General features: G+C 34.1%; 1 protein-coding gene across 1 annotated transcript; it reads left to right on the top strand.

Moving 5' to 3' along the window:
• The first annotated feature begins 2,057 nt into the window (after positions 1-2,057).
• Positions 2,058-13,532, top strand: LOC138712143 (glutathione S-transferase 1-1-like). The gene is made up of 5 exons (XM_069843614.1): positions 2,058-2,320; positions 7,475-7,533; positions 7,836-7,977; positions 8,900-9,061; positions 13,266-13,532. The coding sequence occupies exons 1-5, from the start codon at positions 2,180-2,182 to the stop codon at positions 13,428-13,430; spliced, it is 669 nt and encodes a 222-aa protein (XP_069699715.1). The 5' UTR covers positions 2,058-2,179; the 3' UTR covers positions 13,431-13,532.
• The last annotated feature ends 433 nt before the right edge of the window (positions 13,533-13,965 follow it).

Here is a 13,965-nt window from a genome sequence, read left to right on the forward strand (position 1 = left end):
AAACTCTTGTCACTGAAGTATCTATGTCTGCAGTGAAGGGATCTATAAAAATCCTAAGAAACCATCTCTACAGTTATATAGATTGATCTCTTTGCTATGGCGATCTGCTCACTTAAGTTGAGTTTTGCAACTAGTGCTAAATAGACGAATGTGATCACCCAATAGCTAATAGATACTACGAAATTTTATGTTTCTTCTGGAATTAATCATGTTTTGTTTAGTCTTTTCCAATTATTTCTAATTGTGCTATTTCTTATTCTCTTTCTTCTCCATTGTTTTCTTTTTTTTCCATTATAACAACAATTTTATGGTAAGCTTTGTCTTCTAGGTAGCCTTCACTTGGAGGAAGCTGAATAAAATTTATTCGAAATAAACTTAATCTAAGGACAGTGCTACCATCAGTAGCCTAACGTCATCACCCTTACACCGGGTTTCTTAATCTAGCTTATGACGTGAGTTGCTAAACAAATTCACATATCATGCGCCGTGAAGGAAGAATTGCAGAATTGCACGCATTGTATTCTTCACCTGACATAATTAGGAATATTAAATACAGACGTTTGAGATGAGCAGAGCATGTAGCAAGTATGGGCGAATCCAGAAAGGATGTCCTTTACCACCTGCACTATTTAACATCTACTTGGAGGATTTAATAAAGAACTGTTTTCAGAACATGGGAGGAGTGATAGTAGGAGGAAGAAGATTAAACTGTATAAGATTTGCTGATGATATGGCGTTGTTAGCAGAAGAGGAAATGATACTAAAGGATATGCTACTGGATGTAGCTATGACCAGTATGGGATGAAGATAAATGTCAACAAGACGAAGACAATGGTTCTAGGAAGAAAAATACAGAAGAAAAACTTGCGAATTTTTAATGAGACAGTAGAACAAGTGAATAGCTTCAAATAATTGGGGTGTATTACTATGAGAAGTAACATGAGCTGCTGCCAGGAAATCAAAAGAAGGATAGCAATGGCCAAGGAAGCTTTTAATAGAAAAAGGAGCAGCTTCTGTGGATCTCTGGAAAAAGAACTAAGGAAGAGACTAGTGAAGTGCTTTGTATGGAGTATGGCATTGTATGGGGCAGAAACATGGACAATACGACGAAATGAAGAGAAGCGAATAGAAGCATTTGAAATGTTGATATGAAGAATGGAACGTGTCAAGTGGACAGACAGAATAAGAAATGAAGCTGTGTTGGAAAGAGTGGATGAAGAAAGACTGATGCTGAAACTGATCTGGAAGAGGAAAAGGATTTAGTTGGGTCACTGGCTGAGAAGAAACTGCCTACTGAAGGATGCACTGGAAGGAATGGTGAACGGGAGAAGAGTTCCTGGTAGAAGAAAATATCAGATGATAGACGACATTAAGGTATATGGATCATATTACGAAGACACAAAGAGGAAGGTAGACAATAGGAAAGAATGGAGAATGCTGGGTTTGCAGTGAAAGACCTTCCCTTGGCCAGAACACTGAATGAATGAATGAATGAATGAATGAATGTGTTACACAAGAAGGTAATTCGACTGCTAATGAAGCAATTGAGATACATGTTTTTCCAAGAACAGAATGTGGAGATATTACGCCACTTTTTCTCAATAATTTTATTCAAATGAATATTTAAAAAAATATTGATGTACAATTTCAATCAGGAAGCGAGTGTTATGAGCGAGAAAGTCTCAAAACACGAGTCAAAAAATTACCTAGAATCAAGTCTAGTTTTCCTATTTCCCATATTTATTTATTTATTTTATTTATTTATATTGGGTACCTGTTTTCCCTAAATCAAGGAAAATTCCCTTAGGGTTGATAACACTAATTGAATATGATTCAAGAAAATGAAGTGAGAACTGCAACATCATTCACAGGATATGACACAACGTGTTCATGCACTGTATTTCTCAGCACGTAATAAGACGATAAACGTTATCACACCTTCTGAAAACGCACTTTCAGTTGTGTTGCCTGAAACGTAACTCTATTTGCTGTAGATAACATGCTTGTGGATTAGTTATCTAGCGATCGATGACATTACTTAAAGCTTTTTAGACTTATTTCGTTTCATCTTGTTTCGTTTTCTTTCTGTCATGCTCTGTCATCAATTAAACGCTACAAAAGAGCTCAAATTCAGAGATTTGAAACAGTCGTGGAAGCATCATCAGAGCAGCTGACCAAGATGAAAATTGATCTCTATTACTCACCTGGTAGCCCTCCTTGCCGGGTGGTGCTGCTGCTTGGAAAAGCACTTGGCTTGAATTTCAACTTGAAGTCGATCTCTGTTCAAGCCAAAGAAAATATGACGCCCGAATACCTCAAGGTAAGACACTACTTCACATTACGGAATATAGTGACAAGTATCTGCTACAAATCTGGTTAAAATTCAAACACAAAATATTCCGAAATATAATTTTCTTGTGCTATGTATGCTGCAAGTTTTTCAAACCTAGTGTGGAACAGCATAGTAAATGAAAACCGTATGGAAAATTACACTTATTTTGCTTCGTTATTTTTCATAAGCATGGAAAGGTCCCACCAACGCATTTGAAGCAGATTTTAAAGATGTAGGTTGTTCCTCCCCTCCGACTTCAGAGATCTTGTGAACAGGGTGTACCAGCGCGCATCTACCCTACACTCTTACTACAGTCGCCGCATTCATTTGTTAGGCAGGCGGGTTCCTTTGCTTTTTGATAAGTATTTTTTGGACTGCTAGGTATCCAAGTGAGGATGACAATGTACATGGTATTGGAAAACGCTGAACTATTAATGAGTAATAACCAGAGATGAAAGTGCAAACACCGAACCTATGAAGTCAACTATGTAGCGTGTTATACAGGGACATCATTTTATTTTTACTAAAATTTTTAATATTAACCTCGCTATATCTTTTGATTAAAGATCTAGAACCGGAAACACCGCTTGCTCCCCCTTCCAAGACTGGAGTTCGATGATACTGGCGTAAAATACAAATCACTTTACCAGGTATAAGAGGGAAGAAAAGTAGGTCATCCATTTACGTAAACTACAAATATCGTAATTTTGAGTTTGATAATTTTCATTAGGTTTTTGTTCAATCAAAATACAGTACTCTATTAACACTTAGTGTTTTTACTCACGAATTGAGCTATCCATTCGGACGTTATTATGCAGTGTATATTGTACTGTTACAGCACATTAGCGTACAACATAGAGAGTGAAGTTAAATTGAAAAATAATCATAATACGGATATTTAAACACATTTTTGAAAATGGTGGCCGTTCATTTCGATACAGGCTTCAGTTCTTTTGTGCATATTATCGCACTATAGATTATTGTACCTAATTACAATTACCAGTTTCGTCCTTCGTACGAGTAACTCATGTTGAAATAATTCCATACCTACTCTATAAAAGAGTACCTTCCGTACTGTAAATTTAATCTTCACTTCTGCCCGATCCGAAAAGATAAAATTACTCAGAAATGCTATCTACTGTCCGTTTAAGTGGTTTTGTCGCAGGGTCGTAGAAAGGGGGGCAGAATCACGTGACAGTTAATTACTTAACGAGGCCCTTGTATTTAAGTTATTTTAAACATTTGTATAATATTACGTAGACGTCCAATTCCTAACAGAAATTAATGTTTTCAGAAAGGAGCTAAGACAGCCCAGCTACTAGACTTTACAGAGAGGCGAACAGAAACAGGTGGGGGAAACCGGGATGCGACGTAGGCAAACGGACGACAGTACCTGTGCGAAAATATGAATCAATATTGGAAGCTCTTTCGTCACTGGAAAACGCATAGATATTTCTGGAACGTACTATACTCACTAACTCAGTACTGCATACGCGGCCTCGGTTCTGTGTGGAGAACGGTTGGAAGTTTAGTAGTAGAAGGGGTGGGAATGAACTACATTAAAAAACTCAGGTACAATAAAAATTGAAGTAAAAATAAAATGATGACCCTGTATAAGTCGTGTTGTTTACATCAACTCAGGGTGGTACAGTGACTTGTTCAGAGCACTGCTCTGCTTGAATCGAAACATTGCTCGGTATAATCAGGTGACCAAAACGAATACGATATAACACTCAATTAGTAAAGTGAGTTACCTCATTTTCTTCTTTGTACAAACTGGTAATACAGTTTAAATAAAAATAAATGTTGTACTTTAATGTCACTAATTTTGTTGCAATGTACAACCGTGTACATTTGTAAATGTCAATATAAATCTGTTTCGATTGTCGCTCAAACAAGAAAACATTCTTTCAATATCACACGAAGTTATTGGTGCGATTTTGAAATAGTTTTATTTATTGTAATGTAGTTGTGTTTTATCTTGTGCCTGTTTACTATGCAGTTCATAAAGCACTTAAGAGCGTTTCTAATATGCAGGATTTTTTTTCAAGAACACACTTCAGTTTCAGTTTAATCCTTTTATTGTTATCGACAGCTGATCGTATAGAATTTAAAGTTATTTCAGAACACGAGAGTAAGTATTATGTATGCATGGTTGTTTGAGTCTGCAATTTTCGAAACGTATACTTTGAAATCGAGTGTTTAAAATGTGGATTCTCACGTTTATGGAACGGAATATTCGCACATATCAGCATCAGGCAGACACAAGACGCTATAAAATTCGACTGGTGCCAAATCAAATCAATAAACAATTTCAGATGTTCAATGTTTTTGTAAATCATGACGCTTATTAACTTTTATATCTTACTTACACACTTTACACCATTCGTCCTTTACTGAAAAATAATAATCATCTCCAAAGTCTTTTACGAGCACAGGTAATAGCCCTTCGATTCCAACTGTCAAAGTACTGGAGGGAATACTTAAAGCCGGTTAGTCTGCCTGACCGTGGGACGAGCGGGAACCGGTTCAAATCCTGGTTAGGACACGATACCTAGTTGAGATTTTTCCAGGGTTTTCTCTCAACCCATTAAGAGCAAATGCTGGGTAACTTTCGGCGCTGGACTCATTTCGTCGGCATTATGACCTTCATTATCATACAGATGCTAGATGACAACAGCAGTTGATAAAGCGTCGTAAAATAACCCAGTTAAAAAAAAGAAATGCAATGAAACCAACAGTCTTTTACATGAAGGGTGATTCACGAGGATTCACCGTCCCTTATGGAGCTTATTTCCGAAGACATTCTGAGCAAAAAATATCATACAGTTCTGTCCTAATCTCAATATTTTCAAAGTTACGTTAATTTGAAGTTCTTAGCAAAATGCCTTTTTTCTTTAGTTTTAAGGGTAAAAATATTACAAATAGAGAATGAACTATTCAGAAGTGTCGTTTATTTAATTGGCTAGTGTTCTGAAGCTAAAAATGTGTCGTTAATTGTTTTGTACAAATTTCATTTTTCAATTTTTAACTAAAATTGACATCATTCTTACATATTTAGGCAATCAAAAAATTGTTACAAATCATACGACTTTAGGAACTTGATTCTTTACAGATTAATTATGCATCCTAATGTACAGTCTTAAAGAATTTACAAGAGTGGCGTGATTTGTAACAATTGTTGTGATAAATGCGTAAGAAAATATAATTTTGTGGAAAAAAAAAAAAATCGAAAAAAAATCTGTACGAAGCAACTATGGAATTCACAACACATTTTAATCTTCAGAATACTAGCTAATTAAAGAAATTATATTCCTGAATAATTCATTCTTTATCTGTAACATTATTTTATCTTTAAACTCAAGAATAATGGTATTTTACAAACAACTTCAAATTAGCGTCATTCTGAAAATATTGAGATTAGGGCACATGTTCATATGACAGTTTTTGTTCAGAATGTCTTCGGAAATAAGCTCCTTAAGGGACGGTAAATCCTCGTGAATCAGGCTGTATATGCACATTATTTAAATCTGAATTAAAAGCAAAAGGGCGAAAAATTGAAACGTCGACTTAAAAGAAAGCGTGAAACCACTAGTATTGCAGCTGATAAATTTAAAGACGATTTCGGCCTTGAATGGCATTACCAGTTATGCACAGATGGATATTATATTAAGACATTTTCCAAAATATAGAAATTTTGATGTTATCTTGTAAATACAGGTAGCATATATTCTTTTCGTGAGGATGTTTTATGTTAAAAACCAAGATATACTTATTACTAATAAAAACATTCCTGATTTTAATAATATCACTAATCAAACCTTCATCTATATTTTCTTAGCCTCTCAAGCAAACCTTCCAATGGGGATAGAAAAAGTTATTTTTTTTCCACTATGTTAATAATGCCAAAACAAATGCTTATACAGATTTTGGCCACTCGAGCGCAATTATGAGGGGATCCACAAAGTAAGTAACCTTGGGACCGTTTTGAGGAAGAAAACACAATTTCGTGGAAAGATTTATTGGAACAGGAACAAAACACAATTTCGTAGAAAGATTTATTGGAACAGATACAGCAAATGTTGAGCTATTTTTCAACATAATACCCACCGGAACTGAGACATTTGTCATAGTATGGGTTCAACAGAGAGGTACAGATTGCTGTCACACACTGGTTCCGATCCCAGGTGGGAGACTTCAACAACACAGAGATACAAAAGTTGATCTCATGGTATGACAAATGTCTCAATTCAGGTGAGTAATATGTTTAAAAAAATAGCTCAATAATTGCTGTATTTGTTCCAATAAATCTTTCCGTGAAATTGTTTTCTTTCTGTAAACGGCTCAAGGGTTACGTACTTTCTGGACGGACCTCGTAACTGCACTCGAGTTGCCAAAATTTTTATAAACACTTCTTTTGACGTTATTAATATGGTGGAAGAAAAAGAAATAACTTTTTATCTGTCCCCATGAGCGTGTTTGCTTGTCAGCTGTTATAGAAAAAGAGTTCACTCTTCATGCATTACGGTCTTAAATACATTGCCCTATTTTCTTAAAGCTTTTAAGGGACAAGAAAAAAGATTGAGAACATAATTAACAAAATTTCTCCACACTCATAAAATCTACTCAACTGATGAATAAAAGTTTTGATGCTTGTAAAATGAACTAATCTACTTCCTATGTATTTCATATTTTTGTATAACGTTTGACTTATTCCACATTTTAAAGCTATAATGCTGCTAGAAGTTCTATGGAATCTATAAATAAAATAATATAACATAAAAATTCATAATATGAAGAGTTCACTGCAAGAATGATGGATGCCATTTGGAATACATTTTTCAGGAGAAGCAATTGAAAGTTTGAAATGCTTAGCACTTAAAGCTTAACTGTGATTTTCCGATCATTACTGGACAATGACTATCAGTGTTAATGCCATATAACTCTCTATATACATTTTATATGTCTTAAGCTATGCATTGACAGTCTTGGTTCATTTTCGACAAGAAAGTGACATCCATCATTCTTGCAGTGGACTCTTCATATATTATTCACTGCGTCACTATAAGTTGTAACATTGTACCACCAACAGAATTTAAAATATTTTGTTACTGTTGATCCAAAAATTTACAACGGTTTCAGATTAACCCTCAACACTGCATTCCAACAATCGTTGACAACGGACTAATCCTTTGGGAAAGGTAATCAACTGTCTCTTATCTTAAATCTTATGTAAGATCTTCTGTATGTTATATTTATCTATTATACACTTCTTAAATATTAAACGATAACAAATATTATTTGTACTCATTTGTGGTTACTACCTTCGAATCGGAGATAACGTAACTAAAACGTGCAGATTTATTTCTTAGAACTTTAATGTCTTATCTAATGTGATGTCAGAATAAGAACTGATGTGTTATTCATACATGTGCTGGTTTGTCACGTCTAGGTCCATACTAAGTTACTGAAAAATTAAAATGGTTTATTCTGTGTATTTCAGTCGCGCCATCATCACATACCTCGCAGACCGATATGGAAAGGACGATTCATTGTATCCAAAGGATTTGAAGAAGCGCGCTCTTGTGGACCAGAGACTGTATTTCGATATGGGCACCCTCGTTTCCTCCATGAGGCAGTATTTCGTAAGTGTAAAACCATTGAGTGTAATAGATTGGAACTTTCAAAAACATATTTCTTAAATTAATATAAAACAAGAAAATATTTTCCTAAGGATTGTTTTTAACTTTCCAGACGCTTATCCCGAAAAAGAGAAAACGCTTTTGAATAGACGTTTCTTAGTTTGAAGGGGAAAAGAATGGCTTTCTTTATAGTAAAATCACACGATGATGGAAAAAGTTTCTGCTTTCAATTAAAACCAAAAATTTTGCCTGAAATATTTTTTTAGAAAACACTTATTTTGAAAAAGAAACAACAAAATATAAAGAAATAAAGAAAGAGAAATTAGTGCACCGTAAATCTTTGAAAGATTCTATCTTAGATTTACATTCTTACCTTTCCATGCTTTATTGGATGATTAAATTCAATGATGTAGGAGGACATTAAATCTAAATGTCAGCAAACTTTATAATTCCTACTGATTATTTATATTACCCATTCATAATCTGACACATTTTTCGCTGCAATTATGTATTGAGAGTCGTTGTTAATCGATAACAATGTCAATGTGGCTTTTCAAACAAATCTCGGAAGAATGGTTCAATTTGACCCAGTTATTAGTGGCAGCATAAACAAATGCTCAGATGAATCAGTACATTACTAATATCCGAATATCATATTGTCAGTGACAAACATATGCCTATATGTATAGATTTATTGCATATTATGTGAATATAAACTGATGAATTTTATATAATATTACAACATTATAATAGCAATAATAATATTTCTCTTTCCGAATTACCTGCTTTGATTTGAGTATTAGGTAAAAATATGCAAATTTTTACTTGGTGGCTTTGCACTGATTGGTATAAATGAACTACATTTATATTCCTGGGTTAGATTTCTAGATTTTGTTCACGTAATTGAATGGAATTTAATTTACAGACGAAAAAAATACTTGGAAGTAAACTTGAAGCAGACGACATTACAAAATTAGAGAACGCATTCGAGTTATTGGATAAATTCCTCGAAGGTGAAGAATGGGTTGCAGGAAGCAACATCACCGTAGCTGATTACGCAATCGTGGTGAATGTGTCGATTACGGAGGTAAGCTTCAATAAATTGTGTACATAATTTTCTTATTCAAGAAAAATATTTATTAAATTCAAAATCAATATTGACCTGCGATATCTGGTCAATTACGTTACAATTTGTGAGACAATTTTATAATATACGTAAAATGTAATATACGTAAAATATGCGTATGATTTCATAAGTTTAATTGCAAAAAAATGATTTAAAACATGTGCATGTTATAAGAGTTTAATCATTTTCCTATTTCGGCTAAACAAGTCATTGAAATGAGTTGGGATCTTTCCCTTCATCACATGTAAATCCTCCCATTTCAGAAAGTTTTCATACGTGTAAATAATGTAAAGATCACACTTTAATCTACAGCAGATTTGTGTGGTCTATAATTCACCATTTATCTAAGTGAGTATCTACAATGTTATGCTGTCTTTGAACACTAGCAAGGAATTTCGCACCTCATCTCTCGGTAGAAATCTGGTATGATGTAGATGCAAAATGGAAGAAATTGAGTTTATATTTGCTTTAAAACATATCTGATGAAATTTCTGGCTCACAGAGGACCATGTCCACCACGGGTATTCCAAAAATATGATAATGAAACTATGCAAATTGTTGGTTTAAGCTATTTTGAACCCTGTTTTTCTTTGGCCTCACATTTCCAATTTCCAGGTGATTCCTTAGTCGAAATTTCCCTATAGTATTCACCCATTTCGGGTTTTGAACTTAATGGCACTGGAAAGTTTCTTTCTCAATCACAAATTTACAAAGACGCTGTGGAGTAACGATTAGTATATCTGTCCGAAAAATGAGTGGGCCCGAGTTCAAATCCTGATTGAAGTAAGTTAACTGGTTGAGTTTTTTTCCGGAGGTTTCCCTCAACCCATTAAGAGCAAATGTTGGGCAACTTTCGTCGCAGGACCGTGGACTCATTTCGCAATATACTGGTTATCAGTTTTGGAAGGCTCTCTTTTCGGCCAAAATTGTATGCATAAGAAAACCCGCCGACCGGACGAGCAATGTTCCTGCGATGGACAGGCGTGTGTAATGTGTGTATCCAAGAACGACATTGTGAGAATTGATGTTTACTACATTTTTCTGCTAGAAATATGGACGTGTATTGGCGCTATTGACGTCAAAGACTTCCTCGAGTGACAAATAGTCATGACCAGAGCTAGGAAGTTGGTATCAAAACTATTAAGTTGTGTTTGCTTGGACTACATCTAATAATAATAATAATAATAATAATAATAATAATAATAATAATAATAATAATAATAATAATAATAATAATAAGAAATAATTGCAATTATTAAAAATCTAAAGTCAAAAAACTCCTCAGGGTATGATGAAATAAGTAGCAAAATATTAAAAGCAAGTTCACATATTATAGCTGGGCCATTAAGTTATTTATGCAACTATTCAATGTTCAATGGCGTATTTCCTGAGATATTAAAATATTCAGTGGTTATTCCTATCTTCAAAAAGGGAGAAACAACGTCTCCAGAAAATTACAGACCCATATCACTTCTACCAGCCTTCTCCAAAATCTTTGAAAAAGTAATGTAAAAAAGATTATATCATCATCTAGAAAGATATACCATTTTAGTCCCAGAACAATTTGGATTTAGAAACATTTAGTTTAACTGACAAAATTCTGGAGGCAGTTAATAAAAAATTACAAGTTGGAGGGATTTTCTGTGATTTATCCAAAACATTTGACTGTATAAATCATAAAATGCTGCTAGATAAATTAGATTATTATGGAATTAAAGGTGTTGCACACCAATGGTTTCACTCATATCTCATAGATAGGAAACAGAAAGTTGAAATCAATACAACTATGAAATCTGCATCGACATGGGGAACTATTAATAATGGAATTCCTCAAGGATCAATATTAGGTTCCCTACTTTTTCTAGTGTTCATAAATGATCTTTCCCCCCAATAAAAGATGTAGGTCATCCTATATTATTTGGAGATGACACAAGTATAGTAATTACAGCCAATAACTCCAACACATTCCAATCTTCAACAGAGGAAATTCTCTTTAAAATATGTGACTGGTTCTCAGTCAATAAATTAGTATTAAATTGTACCAAAACTAACATAATTCAATTTAAATCCTGTCCAAATTCAACGTCGAAAATTTCTAGCGCAATAATTAATAATAGATCCCTATTAGAAACAACAACAACCAAATTTCTTGGCTTAAAAATCGATATGTGTTAAATTGGAAAAATCATATTAAAGAAATTACCCCAAACTAAATTCAAATTGTTTTTTCTATTAGATCTATGCTAAAGATAGTAAATATCAATACCTTAAAAACAATATACTTTGCATACTTCCACTGGGTAATGAGTTTTAGAATAATATTCTGGGGAAATTCCACAGATAGTAACAATATATTTCTGTTACAAAAAAGAGTAATCAGAATAATAGTAGGTGCCAAATCTAGGGAATCGTGTAGGGCTATTTTCAAAAAACTACAAATAATGCCCATGGCTTGTGAGTATACCTTTTCATTAACAGTCTTCCTGATATGTAATCGTGAAAACGTTGTAACTAATTCAACAGTTCATAGCATAAATACACGTCAAAAATGACTCTCATACTCCATCGGCAAGTCTATCGTGCTATCAAAAAGGAGTGCGTTTTATGGCAGTAAAAATTTTTAATAGCCTCCCTATCGATATAAAAAATGAAACTCAAAACATAAAATTATTTAGGGCCAAATTAAAGAAGTACCTAATTTCTCACGCCTTCTATTCTGTAGGTGAATTCATAACAGTCAATAACGCTTCATGAAATTGATACTAAAACTATGTCTTGTACTAGTAGACTATATTGTAAATCTCTTCTGTATATATTCCAACTAGACTGTGACTATAAATTAAGATTTTATAATAGTATTAAGTTTTTTGACTTGTTCCATATTCTAGCTGTAAGCAATGTATGAATACCATGGAATGTTAATAAATACAATACAATACAATATAATACAATCTCTGCCGAATGAACAGTAGTAATGCAACATACCAACATTAATAGCAATATCGAAAAACATATGTATACTTGACTCAGGTTTTAAAAAGACGGTTTCCCTTCATTGCTGTATTTCCATGTAAATAGAGGTGTTCTGAGTGTTTTTTCATAGCACAATGTTCCTGAACTACAATTCCTTTTATAGATTAAGTCCGCATGATATAATTTTCAGTAAAATGTTTCTCAATTTGTTACTAAAGTTACCACCAAATTCTAGAAGTTTTGCATTCACATTCTTGGGATTGGAGGATTTAACGTTTGCCGCGTTGAGAACTGCTCATTAAACTGCACGACTCCATTGCGAACGTTAGTACATAATGAAACTGCTTTTTTTTTATTTGGTTATTTAACGACGCTGTATCAAATACTAGGTTATTTAGCGTCGATGAGATTGGTGATAGCGAGATGATATTTGGCGAGATGAGACCGAGAATTCGCCATAGATTACCTGGCATTCACCTTACGGTTGGGGAAAACCTCGGAAAAACCCAACCAGGTAATCAGCCCAAGCGGGGATCGAACCCGCGCCCGAACGCAACTTCAGACCGGCAGGCAAGCGCCTTAACCGACTGAGCCACGCCGGTGGCTCTAATGAAACTGCTTCTCCACTTGCGTATTATTGTAATGTAACGAGTCGTCCACCCATAGTTGCAGATATATTATGGGTTATTCATAAGAACAAAGTATAGTACCGTATGTTAGTGCAACAGATCTATGTACGTAGCTGCACTCAACCTGAAAACAATGTTTTTGTACCGAGTTCCAAAAACTTGTTACGACTGGAAATGTACTGATCCCTGTTAATATAGTACCACTGGCTGAGCTTTTTTTTGCATTGTTGCCATGTTCTGTCATAAATAAAATCGCAATTTCGCACACTATCAATAAATTCTATGCCTAATGTAAAGCTATGTTCCCATCTACGAACATTTCTTATCTAATGTAATTTCCGCATGGACGGACAACAATGACAAGTGCCATCTACATCAGTGACGAAAATGTTTCAGTTGAGATTCCCAATAAAAAAAGACCAAAATTATCCCTGCACCTTTGATCTTCCTTTCATAGACAATTAAAATGGGGAAATTCTGAGACAGCCACTGCCTATTATGTTAAATGGTAATGTGATTTGTAAGTTTTTAATACAAGTTCTTTTTTGTTCGGAATTTCGTAGGCCTTTGGATCACGGGGTTTGGACTTCGACATCAGTAAATATCACAACGTCACCAGATGGTTTTCGAATGCGAAGAAGACAATGGTTGGATTCAGCGAAATAGAGGGAAAAGGAATCGAAGAATCGATGAAAAGGATTGATGCTCTCAGAGCGCAAAGGAATTGAACACACTCTAAGAAATCCAAACTTCCACATAGGTGTAATATTTATGAATTATATATAAACTATGTACTCTTAATGATCAAAATAGATTGATACACATATCTACTAAGTCTTTTAATTTACCTTCCTAAAAAAATAAAAATAATGTTATCCAATGAACAACGTGACTTTGGAAATGGGCGCTCCACTGTAGACTGTGTTTTTATCCTCAAACAATTAATTGAAAAAAGGAGGGAATATATTTTACAAACCCATATGCTTTTTACAGATTATGAAAAAGTCTTCGACAAAGTGATTCGTCCTAAATTGTGAGATATTTCAATGAATAAAGGCTATCCTCACCATCTAATAACTGTAATAAGAAGTTTATATAGAAATGCGAAAATTAGCACAAATAAAGGAAAAGGTGTGGGAAATTTAAAAGCAGAAATTAATGGAGGAGTTAAACAGGGATGTCCACTGTCACCTGTTCTTTTTAATATTTATTTAGACGACGCCATTCAAGAATGGCAGGATAATTTGAGAAATAATTTTAATA

This window comes from Periplaneta americana, chromosome 13 (genome assembly GCF_040183065.1).
Source record: "Periplaneta americana isolate PAMFEO1 chromosome 13, P.americana_PAMFEO1_priV1, whole genome shotgun sequence".
Taxonomy (NCBI): Eukaryota; Metazoa; Arthropoda; class Insecta; order Blattodea; family Blattidae; genus Periplaneta; species Periplaneta americana.